Here is an 18,307-nt window from a genome sequence, read left to right as displayed (position 1 = left end):
TTGAGTGACAATGATAACCAGTTACTCGATATGCTTATGCCCAATAGTGAACACCCTGTTGTGGTTGACGACCCAGTATGTCCATTATTGGGTATTAGCTAGGTATATAGGTTACGGCGTAAGTTTAAAGACGCCGTGGACAGTGATAAGCACTCGAACGTCTACCGAATTCAAATATTTTTTTTATAAAAAAATACTATACTTACCGTAAACTCTGGTTACTTTGACCCAATGAAGAGTAACTTTGACCCACATCAAAACTTCATTTTAAAAAGGTCTAAAAAAACATAAAAACGCCAAAGGTTAGCTAAAACAACCTCATGGCATATTTCCATAATTATAGTGCAATAATATAACCTGGAGTAAATCTCAATGGCCAAAGTTAATACCCTCCAGGGCTAAAGTAACCCGACTTTACGGTAATTGTCAAAAACTGGAATATAAGAGGGATTTCATGAAATAAATCATCATCTATGTCTTATTATTTGAATAAGTATAAAAGTCGTTATTATTATAAACGTGTTTTTCTCAATATTTTCTACAATAATGGTTGTACTGTTGTTTTGTTTAAGCTAGTTGTAAGTGTACGTGCAATTTGAGAGGTGTTTTATTTGAAATTAAAAGAGAAATATATGATCTATATGAATGTGAACTTAAACTTTTGTTTCTATTTTCACTTACCCACACCTTATAAAACAAAGTCCCCCGCCGCGTCTGTCTGTTTGTGTGTATGTATGTTCGCGATAAACTTAAAAACTACTAAACAGATTTTCATGCGGTTTTCACCTATCAGTAGTGGGATTCTTGAGGAAGGTTTAAGCACATGCTTACAGACCTTTCTCAAGCATATGTTTTACTAGCAGAAGTACCTATGTAGACTTTACCTATAAGGCGGCGATTCTTAAAAAAACACAATCATTAGTCAATAGGTATCAATAGCACAAAAACGGCTAAAAACCTAAATGAATTTCAAAGGATCTCCTATAGTATTTCTTAACCTTTTGAACGCCACAGACGGCAATTGACGTCAACGCAAAATTGTGACAACGACGCCAAAGATGGCATTTGATGTCGATCGTTTTTTGATGAAAATCTACTGAAAAACACCCCACTTTTAGGTTGGCATTATTTATTCACAAAACAACATTTAAACCCCGTGGCGTCAGTGGCACGGCAAATGGATGCGCCGTTTGGCGTTCAAAAGGTTAAAAGTGAACCTAAATACTAATAGCTCAAAGTCTAATTTATCTATACCATGCCGTTGTATCACCAACCAAAGAAACAAAATATTTACAATGCACTCTGCGATTGATAATTGTTTGGTTTTTTAAACCTTTTTGCTAATCCTGTCCCAAAAAGAACTAAAAATATTGCGACGATGCAACGTAATAACGTCCGATGTTGAGGTTGTTTATCTTTTGTAAATTTGCAACCCAAAAAAACCTTTTTGAAGCAACGTTAAAATACAAGACAGTACCTATTTAAATTATTTTACACAGACTTTTTCTTATCAAAACCAATTTGAACAATTTCTTTCTATTTTTCTCTCTCTCTAGCTCTTTCATACAAACCACAAGTTTAATTCCACGAGAATCTGCTGAGAATTGCGACCTAAAGTAAAGAAAAGTAAAGTATTTATTTATAGTTATCTGTGTAGGTACCTACGTAAAGAACAAAATTTTGACAGTTCCGAACAACTGACAGGCCGATACCGTCCGGCGGACTGTTAATCAGAGGGCCCCTTAAGATGCGCCATACCTACAGGGGATATCGAATCAACAGTTTGCCCATTTCGAGCATACAATATGATCTTAAAACAACGGATGGAGCATAGTCTAATAAAACATGGTCTTCCATTCCCAGAGTGACACGGGCCTACGTCACAACAACATGGCCGCTATATATAGCGCTATCGCATATTATCATATAGCGCTGTCGCATGATGACGTAGGCCCGTGTCAGTTAGGTGACCTAGAAAAGACGGGAATGGAGTACCAGGCGGAGTATATTATTATACCATGGGATGGAGCATTCTATGTAGAGAAGAAGATCTGATATTCCGGACATAAGACGTACCACTGGCTCGAAAAAGATCTTATTTCATTCAGGTGTACTGAAGGACAAAGGCCTATATTGTTCCCCGGGAGTTATGGATTGTGAAAAAAAAAAGCTGTAACTCCCTAGGGAGTTATATATATATATTTTTTTCATGTCGATGGGGCTGTGCTTTCGATGCCTACACTGCCAAAAATTTTCAATATGGCGGACGAATGTTTGAAATGTCACCGAAGTTAAGAATGATTCGCTTAAAATTTAGTTTTTTCTTCGCAAGTGTGATGAAAAACATTGTGTATTTAATTCATTTCATTGTAGGTACTATGCCCCAGCTGAAACTTCGCTAACGCTCGGTAAACTATTAGGCATACCAAATAGCAAAGACATATGTAACTTCTAATAGTAATTATTGGGTCTATAATAGGCATCGTACTATTTATTACCATACCTATACCAACCTATACATACGGCCATTAAGCAGTAGATGGCAGTAACTCGGCAGCCAATGGCAGCACGTCGTTCTTGCGGTCTGTGAAACCCCAAATGGTAGCTGACATTGTTTCTATATTATACGCGCTTGGTTTCTCCATTTTGAAAATTTATATAAACATGGTAATCTATACATATAATAAAGCTGAAGACGGTCGAAAGTCTGTACATGGAAGATATTTGAAAAAAAGTTGGCTGGGGATACGTAGAATCGATAACAGAACACGTTCCAAAAGTTTTTAGAATTTTTGTCTGTTTGTCTGTTTATCTGTTTGTCTGTTTATTTGAACGCGCATCACGTGAAAACGGCTGAACGGATTTTGATGAAAACTTTACTAATCTGTCGAGAAAATTCCCGGCCAGGTTATAGGCTATAAAAATTCAACCCCTAAAAGGGGGGGTAGCCACAACACTCGATTGACTTAAGTTTGCCCCTGAATCTTATGGCGCTACTTAGGAAGGAGGGGCAAACTTTTTTCAAATATTTGCTACCACTATTGAGTACCCTGGTAAACTAACAGATGGCGCTGAATTTAATACTTTGTGACATGAATAAGCCACCGAGGACAGATTTTGCCAAATTAACTCTAAGTTTCAGAGGGGATACGGATATCAACAAAAATAATTGAATAATTATGTAGATTTAATAAACTAATAATACAACAAAACAACGTAAATTAATTGCCCCTCATTGCACAGTGCCTTCTTTTGGGGAACTGAGTAAAAATGAAGTAATCAAGAAAATTTAAAATTAGTTTACATAGTTACGTAGTGGTAAAATAAACACACATATCAACACGCGTATAATTGCATAATTATTTAAAATTATAAATTTTCTCTATTATGAATTATACCTAATCGTAATTATATCGCACCCATATCAAATCCATATTCATACGTAGGTATCGCCTCATTTAAGCACTTAATAATGGCCACGAAGGTGGGTACTTTGAGAAAAAAACATTGACCTCTGTCATTCGCAGTGCCGGATTAACCCTTTTAAGCAAAGTACCGGGGCACCAAAACCGTAGGCAAAAAAAAAACGCGCAGGCTGCATCAGCATTGCAGTCGTCGTGGAGTAGGTACAGTCAACGGTAAAAATAAGGGTGTACAAATCATCTCAAAAATATGTCCCATAACTCTTATGTCAGTGAATTAAGAACTATGCGACATATTTTTGAGTAAGTTGTCTACACCCATATTTTTACCGTTGACTGTACTTACATGAAAGTTTTATACGTGTACATGTACCCATCTAATAACGAAGGGTCGTAGGGATCAAGTAAGAGAGTGAGGGTACGTAAGAACATCTCCAACGTAGGCTTTCGATTTGACCTTACGCGGAGGCCCTTAAAGTCATGGAAAAAAATCTTGCTTTCGGGCTTCCGGCCAGCCGATTTTTTCGACATAGGTTACTGATTTTATAGCGAATTTTGTTCTCTTGCACGCCAGATTTGTCGGCCAAGCCGAGTTGCTCCTTAGCCGCGATCCTGAGACCTAACTGTCAAAGTGTTATAAGGGGCCCCGTGAAAGCCGAAAACTAAAAGCATCCTATCAAGTATCGCTTTCGAGTGAAGCCAAAGAGCGAGCAGTAGAAGAATCGTGATTACATGCATAGATTCTATTTCAAGCCACTCTTTTGCAGTTCGGCGTAAGGTCTTATGCGAGGTCTTCTGCCTTATGGAAAAGTTGATCTTCTGCCTTAATTACACTTGGGCGTGGATCCAAATCCAAGCTTTCCTCTTTCGCAGCTGGGCGTTCTGCCTTGCTCACACTTCATATTCTCTTGGTCAATTCCAAGCTCTGCTTTCTTGCATCTTTTCTGTATGAAAACAACCTCGCTGAGACCCTTAAATATCGAGCCCTATGCGAAGCTAGGCTGATAGAAAACTGTCCCATCCCTTCTCTGTATGAAATCCTGGATTCGCACCTGGTTGGGACTAAAAGCAAAATGTACAACTGTCTATCAAATTGCGTTTTTTATATCGAAAAATTTTCACGCTCGCTTCGCTCGCGTTTTCAATAACTTTCTAAGATATGGCGACTGCAGCAGCATTACTCTGTTGCAACATTACTGCTGCAGCACTGCCAATTTTCGTAATAAAATGATGTGACTGATTTCCATACTAAAAGTAGAAATGTACAACTGTCTATCAAATTGCGTTTTTATATCGAAACATTTTCGCGTTTGCTTCGCTCGCGTTTTCAATAATTTTCTAAGATATGGCGACTGCAGCAGCATTACTCTGTTGCAACGTTACTGCTGCAGCGCTCTCAATTTTCGTGATAAAATTATGTGATTGATTTCCATACTAAAAGAAAAAATGTACAACTGTCTATCAAATTGCGTTTTTATATCGAAAAAGTTTCGCGCTCGCTTCGCTCGCGTTTTTTAATAACTTTCTAAGATATGGCGACTGCAGCAGCATTACTCTGTTGCAACATTACTGCTGCAGCACTGTCAATTTTCGTGATAAAATTCTTCTTCCTCGCGTTATCCCGGCATTTTGCCACGGCTCATGGGAGCCTGGGGTCCGCTTGACAACTAATCCCATGATTTGACATAGGCACAAGTTTTTACGAAAGCGACTGCCATCTGACCTTCCAACCCAGAGGGGAAACTAGGCCTTATTGGGATTAATCCGGTTTCCTCACGATGTTTTCCTTCACCGAAAAGCAACTGGTAAATATCAAATGATAATTCGTACATAAATTCCGAAAAACTCATTGGTGCGAGCCGGGGTTTGAACCCGCGACCTCCAGATTGAAAGTCGCACGCTCTTACCGATAGGCCATCAGTGCAGTGCAGTCTCTGATGGGCTCGGTACACGTACCGAGTAGAGTGGCGAGACAGTAAAACGAAGTATGGAATTTGTACTCGGCCGAGTAACAATTTCATACTTCGTTTTACTGTCTCGCCACTCAACTCGGTACGTGCGATCCTGGCAATAATTTTCGTGATAAAATTATGAGACTGATTTCCATACAAAACGTAAAAATGTACAACTGTCTATCAAATTGCGTTTTTATATCGAAAAATTTTCGCGCTCGCTTCGCTCGCGTTTTCAAAAACTTTCTAAGATATGGCGACTACAGCAGCATTACTCTGTTGCAACATTACTGCTGCAGCACTGTAAATTTTCGTGATAAAATTATGAGGCTGATTTCCATACTAAACGTAAAAATGTACAACTGCCTATCAAATTGCGTTTTTATATCGAAAAATTTTCGTGCTAGCTTCGCTCGCGTTTTCAAAAACTTTCTAAGATATGGCGACTACAGCAGCATTACTCTGTTGCAACATTACTGCTGCAGCACTGTAAATTTTCGTGTTAAAATTATGAGACTGATTTCCATACTAAACGTAAAAATGTACAACTGTCTATCAAATTGCGTTTTTATATCGAAAAATTTTCGCGCTCGCTTCGCTCGCGTTTTCAAAAACTTTCTAAGATATGGCGACTACAGCAGCATTACTCTGTTGCAACATTACTGCTGCAGCACTGTAAATTTTCGTGATAAAATTATGAGACTGATTTCCATACTAAACGTAAAAATGTACAACTGTCTATCAAATTGCGTTTTTATATCGAAAAAATTTCGCGCTCGCTTCGCTCGCATTTTCAAAAACTTTCTAAGATATGGCGACTACAGCAGCATTACTCTGTTGCAACATTACTGCTGCAGCAATGTAAATTTTCGTGATAAAATTATGAGACTGATTTCCATACTAAAAGTAGAAATGTACAACTGTCTATCAAATTGCGTTTTTATATCGAAACATTTTCGCGTTTGCTTCGCTCTCGTTTTCAATAATTTTCTAAGATATGGCGACTGCAGCAGCATTACTCTGTTGCAACGTTACTGCTGCAGCGCTCTCAATTTTCGTGATAAAATTATGTGATTGATTTCCATACTAAAAGAAAAAATGTACAACTGTCTATCAAATTGCGTTTTTATATCGAAAAATGTTCGCGCTCGCTTCGCTCGCGTTTTCAATTACTTTCTAAGATATGGCAACTGCAGCAGCATTACTCTGTTGCAACATTACTGCTGCAGCACTGCCAATCTTCGTGATAAAATTATGTGACTGATTTAGATACTAAAAGTAAAAATGTACAACTGTCTATCAAATTGCGTTTTTATATCGAAAAATTTTCGCGCTCACTTCGCTCGCGTTTTCATTCACTTTCTAAGATATGGCGACTACAGCAGCATTACTCTGTTGCAATGGTACTGCTGCAGCACTGTCAATTTTCGTGATAAAATGATGTGACTGATTTCCATTCTCAGCTGTAATGCGGCAATGAACGTCACTCAACTTACCAAAAAAAATCAATGTAATCTCGATGACCCTAGGGAGAGGGGACGCCATGGTCTAGAAATGCTTAGGGCATCAAAATATCTTAATCCGGCACTGGTCGTTTGCGGAGTCAAACGATTTGGGACTCGCATTTTATACGCGTTACCATGTCTTCCCGAAAAAAATCGAATCATTCGCGAAAGTCTCGCAACGCATTGGCTTACAAGGGGCACGTGGTCTTCCTCAGGAGTCTGAAGAAGACCACGGTGAGTGGGTGGCGCTCTAGCCAGGCAGGCCGCTTCGCTTTCGCTCGCGCGCGTATACCTTACTGTATCGTCCGATATACAACTACTTACTACTCTGTCGTTTAAATCACGTGTAAAATTTGAATAAGGGCGAAAACATATAGATTTTGGAGTGTAGTTTTATTTAGTGGTACCTAATTGTAAAATATTTTATCTGGACTACAGTCCTCTAGCATATCCATCTGTCAACTTTACTTCAAGTTCCGCCTCCAGGGGAGAGGGAGAGAAATTAGGATTAGAAATTAGCCGCTTACTGACACAGACCGAATTCCACGCGGGCGGAGCCGCGGGCACAGCTAGTATATAATATTCTTTGATGATTTCTGCAGTTAGATCAAGGTTACTTATTATTGTTGGACGTTTTTGGGTAGCATGAGGCAAATTGAAAGATTACTTACACAAGGTCTAGTTCTCAGTTCTTGAAATCTAGCTAATATTTGCTAATATTATAAGATTTAGGTAATAACTTATCACTACATCAGGAAAACTGTTCAGTTTTATTTATATTGTTTATTTATTACTAAAAAATGCCCCTAAGCAATGAAAAGTACTTAACGAGCGATATAGCTGTTTATTAACAATCTAATTTCTATTAACATTTTATTAAAATTACTAAAGTATTCAAGAAACTGCATGTTATATTTTTTTGTAATTGTCAAATTTAAGGCGACAATAGTTTGCACTATCACGCACTGTGGAAAGGTTTTATTTAAGCGCCATCTAGCATCGAGTAGCAATTTCTATTCCCTTGACATCGTTGCGTTAATTATAATATTTGACGTTAGATGGCGCGGAAATCAAAGATCGGAATAACAATTCATCAGATATATTTTTTAAACAATGTAATAACAATACTGCTTGAAAGTCATTTGTAAGTATATATTTTTAAAAGTTGATAACGTACTTTTTTATTAATCAATACTTGTGTATATTGAGAAAAAAATATTTTTCAAATAAAATATACTTACCAAATTGCAAGCGACATCTTGCGCCGCCGTCCGACTCATTATGTTATTCAACAATTTACATAGATGGCGTTTATTAGGCTCTCTATTTGCTAGCTATATAGGGACCGTACAACCGGTTTTAATATATACCTGTTTAAAAAGTGTCAAACGAATAGTGGTTAAAATGTAATACCTATATTCGAATTAGAGGTATTGTTGTCATTCCGCTTTTGTCTTTATCCCTATGTGTATATGTCGTAGTCAGATCGTATAATCCGCCGTATTACATTACGGCTAGCCGTTATCAAAAACAGGGGCGTTTTGAAATGCGGCGGTTCGACGATTAGCCGGATTGTCATTGCGATACGTTCTTCAATAAGGCGGCCAACGTTTAGCCGCATCGTACTACTATTTTAGATTGTAGAGTGACCAGTTCTTTCGGTCGCCTACGTAACCCGAGTTTGACAATGTTTGCAATTTAATTTATTTTTACCATGGTCCCACCGCACTACATGTGTTTATTTTCCAAAAAATTTCCTTCGCAACTTAAATAGACGGAGCCCCGCAAGCGGGGCTCCTATTTCTGGGCGGTTTGCCCTTCGGGCATCTGAAGCTACCTAACGAACCTAACCTACTTACCTACCTACGCTTTTTTCCCCAAAGTGTAATGTTTTCACGGACGTCTCACTAAATCAATAGGTAGGTAGGTTAGGTTCGTTAGGTAGCTTAAGATGCCCGAAGGGCAAACCGCTCAGAAATAGGAGCCCTGCGAAGCGGGGCTCCGTCTAGTTAAGTTGCGAAAGAAATGTCATTTGAAAAGAAACAGTCCGACGAACTCCAGATTTGATGGACACCCCAGCGTTTGTCAGGCAGCGCCACGGGTGTTAAAAATGGGAACTAAAAACTGTCAAAGCGGCGGCTAATGACTCGCTGTATTACATTACGGCTAGCCGTGTTGAAGAACGTATGGCGCCGAATACATTCCGGCGGATTCTCATTCAGCCGCATTCAATCCGGCTAATCGTTAAACCGCCGCATTTCAAAACGCCCCTGTTTTTGAAAACGGCTAGCCGTAATGTAATACGGCGGATTATACGATCCGACTGCGACATATACACTATTTACATAATGAAATACCGGTATTCAATACCACTATTCATTGCACTTGATAGGTAGCTGTCAAATAGTCCGTTTTAGGGTTCCGTACCGAAAAGGAAAACGTGACCCTATTACTAAGACTTCGCTGTCCGTCCGTCCGTCCGTCCGTCCGTCTGTCACCAGGCTGTATCTCACGAACCGTGATAGCTACACAGTTGAAATTTTCACAGATGATGTATTTCTGTTGCCGCTATAACAATAAATACTATAAACAGAATAAAATAAAGATTTAAATGGGGCTCCCATACAACAAACGTGATTTTTGACCAAAGTTAAGCAACGTCGGGCGTGGTCAGTACTTGGATGGGTGACCGTTTTTTTTTTGCTTTTTTTTTCGTTTTTTTTTTGTATTATGGTACGGAACCCTTCGTGCGCGAGTCCGACTCGCACTTGCCCGGTTTTTATGATGATTTTAATGGAATTATACGATTGCTAATTAAATTTTACATTATAAAAACACCACTTTAAGTACCTACTTAGTACGACAGATAACGACATTATTAGCGCTTAAAGTCCGAAAAACGCTTAGGTGGCCGATATTAGGGCACAATCTACTTTTGAGCGTAAACTGTGGAGTAGAGATATATCTCTATTTCGAAAAGTAAATTCGGGGGTGGCAGTAGGGTTGCGAGATCGGAAGGCGCTAATATCGGGAAAAATTATCAATTTTTCGGGATTTTGGGACTTAAGTCGGGAAAAAAACATTCAAATTAAAGTAATTGTATTAAAAACAACGATATTTTACACTATTGGCACTACGTCAGCTGCTCTGCCCATGGGCATGCATAGACGTTTTTATATAAAAAATAGGGGTGTGTAATGCTTAATATAATTATAAAAAAACTATCATACATTTGTTATAACGCCACTTGATATATTATTATATGTTATAATGTAATTTTTACTATACGTTTCCTTTATTATATTGTGATTTCATCTAAACTGTCATTGATATAATGCCTAAAGTAATATAATTTTCAAATAATATATAGACATATTTTATAATGACATTTGTTATATTATATTTTTGTATAACGTAATACTTCATACAATTTTATCAAGTATAATTACATATGTTGTATAAATTTTTTTGTCATATTTCATTTACTGATAACGTAAATTTTACATACTTTTTATAACTAGTACGCAGACCTACTGCTTTTGCTAGCTATTTTATTCTAGGGAGGTCGCAGTTCTAACCTAACCTAACCAATTTTTTCACGGTTTTCGTTCTGCGGGGGCCGCAGTTCAAACCTAACCTAAACCACTTTTTCCTAGAGTATTTTATTCTACGGAGGGTCAAAGTTCTAACCTAACCTAACCCTCCTTTTGTTAGGTAGTTATTCGTTTATGCGGAGTCACAGTTCCAACCTAACCTAACCCATTTATGTCATGCAACTATTATGCCACATAAATAATTATGTGATGTCACTTGTTATAACAAATAATATGTTTTAGAGTATGTAATAATTATGGCAATGTTTATTAGACGAAGTGTAAATACACCTTATGACCATTATACCAATAATAACATTATGAAAACCGTTAATTAGGTATTACGGCAGTATGCCATTTATTACGTTATTCAAAATAACGATATATCAAACTATAATATATGAAAAGTAATTATAACAAATGTAATGCACCCAAAAAATAGTATAAATTCTTTGAGATCTTAAGAGCCACGGGAGTGGTCATTTCTCCATACAAACGTACTCCTCGTTTTCCTCCGTGGTTTTTGAAGCTAGAGCAATGATTTTTTCAACACAGATTATAGCTGCTTTGTTACTGCACACCGTTGTATGGGGACCTTGCACTTTGAGACTATGCGCTGAAACTTGGCACAGTTGATTCTTAGCTGGTCTTGAGCAGATACAGACCGGGAGCCGTCGAGAGCCACCTCTCATTTAGTGAGGGGGGAGGGGGAAAGTTCGACGCTGCCGCGCTTCACTTGGAGCAACATTTCTCTAAAACTATACCTATTAGGGAATTTAATATATCATTTTCGGATAAATTAAGGATGAGGAATCTAGTTTTGGAACAAAAACAATGCACTTTCTAACAAAAAAAAGCATAAAGTAGAAAAGACTAAAAAACGTATTTTTGATTTTTTCATAATTACCAATTTTTTTTTAAAGTGTAGCAGGAATCTGAAAACAAAAAATACAGTCGTAAAGCTACACTTATTACGTTTAAGAAAATATATAGTTTAATATACGAAACTGTTGATAAATGGGAGATAAAAAATAATATTAAGCGTGGGTCAGAGTGATCTCAATACAAAATATTATGAATGTGGGAAAGTTACTTATAATTTGTTCTACAATCGTTTATTTTTCTTGTTTTTCGTAAATAACTCGTAAACGGTAGCCCACAGCAAAAAAATATCTGTTACGTAAATAATCTGTTTCAGATTTCTTATAAAATAAGTACTACTGTTTTTCGGTACCATCAATATTAAAAAAAATATAGAAGGGAGAAAATAAATACTTAGGTCCCCTTTTTTAGTCATTCGTAAATAACTCGTAAACGAAGGCCAATAGCAAAAAAATTTTTAGTACATGAATAATTTACATAAAATTTATTACAAAAAAGGTCATTCGAACTTTTTCGCTAGGATCAATATTAAAAACGATATTAAAGAGAGAAAATAAATTCTAAGGTCCCCTTTTTAATTATTGATCCTAGCGAAAAAGTTATTATTCTTGTGTTAAAATATTTTTTGCTATTGGACATCCTTTACGAGTTATTTACGAATGACTAAAAAAGAGGACCTTAGTATTTATTTTCTCCCTTCAATATTTTTTTTAATATTGACCTTAGCGAAAAAAAGGAGCACTTATTTTATAATAAATCTGAAACAGATTATTTACGTAAAAGATATTTTTTTGCTGTGGGCTACCGTTTACGAGTTATTTACGAAAAACTAAAAAATAAACGATTGTAGAACAAATTATAAGTAACTTTCCCACATTCATAATATTTTGTATTGAGATCACTCTGGCCCACGCTTAATATTATTTTTTATCTCCCATTTATCAAGAGTTTTGTACAATAAACTATATATTTTCTTAAACGTTATAAGTGTAGCTTTACGACTGTATTTTTTGTTTTCAGGTTCCTGCTACACTTAAAAAAAATTGGTAATTATGAAAAAATCAAAAATACGTTTTTTAGTCTTTTCTACTTTATGCTTTTTTTTTGTTAGAAAGTGCATTGTTTTGGTTCTAAAAAAAAATTCCTCATCCTTAATTTAACCGAAAATGATAATTATATCACATGCCCTAATAGGTACAGTTTTAGAGAAATGTTGCTCCAAGTGAAGCGCGGCGGCGTCGAACTTCCCCCCTCCCCCCCACTAAATGAGACGTGGCTCTCGAGGTCTCCCGGTCTGTATCTGCTCATGATCAGCTAAGAATCAACTGTGCCAAGTTTCAGCGCATAGTCACAAAGTGCAAGGTGTCGTGCAGTAACAAACTAGCTATTAATATTGTCAATATCTGTGTCGGACCGTTTTGCTTTTTTTGATATTTTTGTTTTTTAAGGCGCTAGAGCCCTTCAAAAATGGCCAAAATGGCCTAATTGACTATGCCGCAATGAGAGGCGTGGCATTCAAAACTGATATCAATTAGCCAAAAAAGCAAAACGGTCCGACACAGATAATTTCATAATCATTTAGATTTCCTTTGGTTACGATTGGTTAAGTTTTGGAGGAGGAAACAGAGGAGTACGAAACCTCGATTTTTGAGATTTTTACGCAGGATTTTTCGCCTTGTCCTTATCGCACTACTTTTAGGTGCCGCTTCCGTTAGCGAGACGGGTATATTTACCTAAAATATTTAAAACTCAGCTCCTGTTTCGTCTTAAACAAACAAAAAACTCGACGCGGGTCGCTCGCTCGCTTAACGTTCTAGTTCGGAACTTGAAATTGTTGTTTTATAACGTGAAGCTGTTTTTCGGAACAATTTTCACATTGTCGGGAATCGGGAACACATGCTAAAAATCGGGAGAATCCCGCCAAATCCCGACCATCTGGCAACCCTAGGTGGCAGATACTTCTGACTCGCTGTTTCATGCGCTACTATTGATGCATCTGTACCTACTTAGAAGTAAATCACTAGAAATTCAATAGCCATCAAATGTTGACGTCTCCCATCGTCATCGCATCCGCCGGTAGGAAGCGACGCGACCTCGCGCCTTCCGCGCCCCGCGCAAAAACATCTACACGCGCAAAACGTCATAACTACCAACTGAACTAGAAACCCTATCACAGTTTCATATGGTCTGGAATTGAATGTAAGTTTGTCTGCAGATAACAATTGTTTAATTTCACGCGCGTTTCGGATGTTAAGATAAACAGACGTGAAGAAAGAAGACAGAATTTATCCATTGTTCATGAAAGTCAGAGTAGGTTTTGTCTCTTTCTTACAAATGCAATAGCCGAAATGACAAAGAAAGACGGCGTAATTTTAGCTAATGAACTGTGACGTATTCAACCAAAAGGTACCACATTGTCGATTGTCGATAAGGTTGATTTCAAATTGTAGCTATATGGCAATAGCGCCTTATGAACAACCGACAGTATGTACCCCTTTGGTTGAAAATGGAAACTGATTGTTGCTAGGGCAGAAAGGTTTTTGGTGGTAGTCAGAGAAGGTCCCTAACAAGACGGGACGCTATGTACAGTCACCTGCAATAATATGTTACTCTTCGAAGGCCGCCAAAATATGCGACACGCTCTTATATGGCTCTACAAATAAGATCGTGTCAGATATTTTTGCGGCCTTCGTTGTGTAATATAGTATTGCCGGTGACTGTACATAGAAAGAATTGGTAAATGTTTAACAAGCGACTCTGTCATTGTCAGCTGGTTTTCAAGTCCGGCCGGCATTGACCGATTTCCGACCGAATGTCTTTTCTTTGTTTTTTGACTAACACTGATATTTGGCTACCACCAGTTTGGCTCTGATATAGGTAGAGTCGGACCAAAAAAGGTCTGCAGCGGATTTGATAGCCCCCGCAGTGCAAGTGTCATTTATAGGTACGTCATAATTTCATAGAAGTTTGACGTTTAAAGTAACACTTCCACTGCGTGGGCTATCAAATCCGCTGCAGACTATTCTTGGTCTAACTCTAAACGTTATCGAGAATAACTTACTTTTTACGCATGTCGCTCGCACTCGCATATTATTTCGAGCGAGATGTAGGTACTCACAGAAAGTAAATTACGTAGACGTCAGCGTATATGTCAGTTTTGACACTGTCAGTGACTCATGGTACGGGCAAGTACCTACGGGTAACGGTAAAGTACACAAAAATGTGAATGGGAATATGGGGGTCGATTCTTGAATTTCGAGCGCTCGATTTCGTCACATGCAATGCAATTTTTCGTACGAGCGATAGAAATTGAGAATCAAGTGGTATTAGAGTTAGACCAAGAATAATCTACAACGATTTTGATAGCACATGCAGTGTAAGTGTTATTTATGAGTCATAATTTCATAGAAGTTTGAAGTTTAAAATAACACTTGCACTGCGTGTGCTATCAAAATCGTTGCAACCTTTTCTTGGTCTAACTCCAAGTATTATCGATCATTTAAATTGTCAAATAATCTAATGTAATCCAAAGTTCCAAACGAATAGTGTTTTAGCAACCTGGGGGCGATTTATCAATTTCGATCGCTCGATTTAGTCACTCGAAAATCGGTGGAAAACGGCGAAATGCTAATTTTTGAAATACGAGCGATAGAAATTTGGAATCTAGTGGTATCGACCACTCGTTTTCAATTCTATTAGTAGAATTTAAAAGCCTAGTAGTGAAGATATTATTAGAGCGGTCGAAATTCATAAATCGCCCCCCTGCAATTTTCTTCCATTCGCATTTTTCGCGTAATTTCTCGTCCTCGGACCCGAGATCGCCTTACGGTGTTTCTGGCTAATTCGCAATTTAACCCCATTACGGCGAAGCGTCGGAAACGGGCGATCAGGAGCCGATGACAGACAATCGAACGATTAGCTCGCTTCCAGGTAGTCACGTTTCTGCGTCGAACGTGATATAACCACTGTAAACTGAGGCCTACCGCGAACCACGGTCGACGTTTTGCCTCCCTGTCACACTTACGTACGAATTTACAAGTGCGACAGCGAGGCAACACGTCGAACGTGGTTCGCGGTAGGCCCTCTGTAACCAGTGCCACAGAATAAATAATAGTACTAGGTACAGAAGACTCACTCTCTAACAAAACGCGTCTGTTACGATCAGCACAGATATGGCCGCTAGGTGGCGACAGCGCCACGCGCGGCTTATGGCAAACCCCAAAATTGGGGCCGAACGGATGTACTTTAAACTACCTGTAGCAAAGCGATAAAATCGCGGAGTGAGCCACGCCTGCCAATGCACTTCGCTTATACACGCCAGCTCAAAAGTATGGAAACAACGATGTTTTCTTTATAATACCTACCTCTTGTTTCGATTTCGATTTTCGCGTTTCGCGGTAGGCCACCTGTAAACAAACCGCCTTGATGAATCAATGTCACAGTGAAAACTTGTCAAAAAGCTGTTTAAGGCCTTAAGGTTTTAGTATGTATAAGTTACTCTATGGTTTACTTATGGTTTACTAAACAAACTAGTGCTGCACTCTGGCGGCAGAACATTGCAGTAATACTCCCTATTAATTAGTTTCTTAGAAAACACAATTCCCCCAATGAGGGCGCCACTGGACGGTCGATGCAGCTTTAACCCCTTACCGCATACGGAGCCATATATGGCGGATATGACATTCAACTCTATTGACAGCTATTAAAGCTCAAATTTAAACAAATCTGTAGGTGGTATTTTCCTAAGCAAATTAATTAATGGCGTACATCCACAACACACCCCTCGCGTAACCCCAAGGGCGCAAAGTGCATACAAATACTCGTATGTCAATATTGAACCTTGTGCATTGGAAAGAGAGTCTAATTCTCCTTAAACCTTGATCGGAAGGCAGTCACTTTGTACTGCGTAGATTGGGGGAGATGAATTATTATTAAGAAATGACGTTGTATTTAAATCTCTTGTTTTATTTCTATGAGTAATTTCGAAATGAAGACATACTTAGCAGGTTTAAAGGTAATAATAATAAATAAGTAACCTAATTATAACTGATATGATCAGTTGATCCGCTTCAATATTTTTTGACCTTCACTTCACTATTTAATTAGTTACGTAGGTACTTAAATAAATAAATAATAAATACTTAAATAGGTACATAGAAAACAACCATGACTCAGGAACAAATATCTGTGACATGGCATCGCACAAATAAATGCCCTTAACTGGGATTCGAACCCAGGACCATCGGCTTCACAGGCTGGGTCACTACCCACTAGGCCAGACCGGTCGTACTTATAGTCATTAATTTTAATAAAAATCTTGTTTTAATTTTGTAACGTAATAAACTGAAGTATACTTACTGAACACTCAGTAGTAAAATTATACTTATTACCGTGGCTATATGAGTCATTCTTTTATTCGATTCAAGTATTTTACATAAATCATGTAACAACTGTTAAATAATAGCACAGGTGTTATTTAAGTTACTTTCTTGTTCCCAGCCACTTGTAAATGTAAGATCACGTGGTCACAGCAACTGTACCGCTATTTCAAACAGTTTCGCAAGGCCCGGATAGCTCAGTCGGTAGAGCATTGGACTTTTAATCCAAGGGTCCAGGGTTCAAGTCCCTGTTCGGGCGGCACTGCTTTTTTACATTTTTGTTTTTTTTTTGTATTTGTAGAATATATTTTACACTTTGTTATAAAAAAAATCCAAACCTTCCAACATTTTCTCCCTCTCTCTAAACGAAAATATAAAATAATATTTTATTGACTTATTTTATTAACATAAACATAAATAAAAACTAAATAAACATTAGTTAAGCAAACTAGCAGAGGTAATTAAATTGAAATTGAAGATTATCGGTAGGAATAACAATTTCATCTACAGGAAATTAATTCATTACCTCCTAATTAGATTTCCACACTTTTTTAGACGAATGTTTATTACACTGTCATCCAAAAAAAAACCTACATACATTAAACTAAGTACAGTCATCAATGTCAACATACGTAGATATAAGTTAACTTCGAGTAACACCAAGTCCAAGCCAAACAACACCCTCGGCGCCTTCACAACGCGGTCGGCAGGCGTCGCGGGCGAACGCACCCAACTCACGAATCGCATAAATTTTGCGCGAACATGCACCAACAATAAATACCCGTAAATAGTGCGAATAAAAACATTCCAATGTCAGGAAATGTCCCGGGCGTCAGTTTTTAAAACATACTTTTAATCTTACGTAATCATGACTAAATACAAGCTAAATAATACCGTCAGGTCCGCGTCAGAAGTAACTCTAACTTCCTTCATGACCGGGAGCACGGATTCAAAAAAGGAAGATAAATACCAGTTGGATCTCGACACCAATCAGAATGACAATTTAAATTCGGTTTCTAATAAGAATTTAGTATGTCCGCATTCGTGCGGGTATATACAGAATCGTTTGACGTCTCTAGTGAAAAGTGATGGGTTCGGGGTTGGACTGAACGAGCTGAAAGTGGAGGGTATGGACAAGAATGTATGTTTGTGTGAGGTGTATAATGGGGGGTGTAAGCTGTGTCCGAGGCCCAGCTTGGCCCCGACTTTGTCTCTAAGTGTGGACGCGAAGCACTGCGCTGCTTGTACTGGGGCCTGTAATCCACCTTATTCCAGTAAGTAACCCTTTATTTTTTGCTTGCCTACACTAAGCAAAATCGATGTTTTGTAGGCGAAAAATATGATTGATGTAAGTGACGTGTAATGTAAGCCTGCTGGTGGCGTACCTATAGAAAAAAATAAAAGAAAAAACAAACAAACACCGAAATAGATTTCATGTTGTTGGTTGGTTTACAACGTAGACTTGCTAATTTTTATTACCTATTTGTATTTATAATAAAAAAAATCGTAAAGGGAATTAGAAGTTAATATGAGATTTGGCTGTCATTGTTGTCAACTAACATGTGTAACAGTAAA

At 37.9% G+C, this 18,307-nt stretch overlaps 1 protein-coding gene and 1 non-coding gene across 2 annotated transcripts in view; both read left to right on the top strand.

Annotated features, from left to right (window-relative positions):
- Positions 1-16,918: 16,918 nt before the first annotated feature.
- Trnak-uuu (transfer RNA lysine (anticodon UUU)) lies at positions 16,919-16,991 on the top strand. The gene has a single exon. It is a non-coding gene; the product is annotated as a tRNA-Lys (tRNA).
- A 421-nt stretch (positions 16,992-17,412) lies between these two features.
- LOC134791660 (sodium-independent sulfate anion transporter-like) overlaps positions 17,413-18,307 on the top strand; it is a 52,285-nt gene continuing 51,390 nt past the window's right edge. The window contains exon 1 of the mRNA XM_063762744.1: positions 17,413-18,006. Coding sequence (XP_063618814.1) covers positions 17,601-18,006 — 406 coding nt within the window. The 5' untranslated portion in view covers positions 17,413-17,600. The remainder of the gene's footprint in view (positions 18,007-18,307) is intronic.

The sequence above is a fragment of the Cydia splendana genome, chromosome 6 (genome assembly GCF_910591565.1).
Source record: "Cydia splendana chromosome 6, ilCydSple1.2, whole genome shotgun sequence".
In the NCBI taxonomy this organism is placed as follows: domain Eukaryota; kingdom Metazoa; phylum Arthropoda; class Insecta; order Lepidoptera; family Tortricidae; genus Cydia; species Cydia splendana.
The sequence above is the reverse complement of the archived record's forward strand: the minus strand, read 5'-3'. Positions and strand labels throughout refer to the sequence as shown.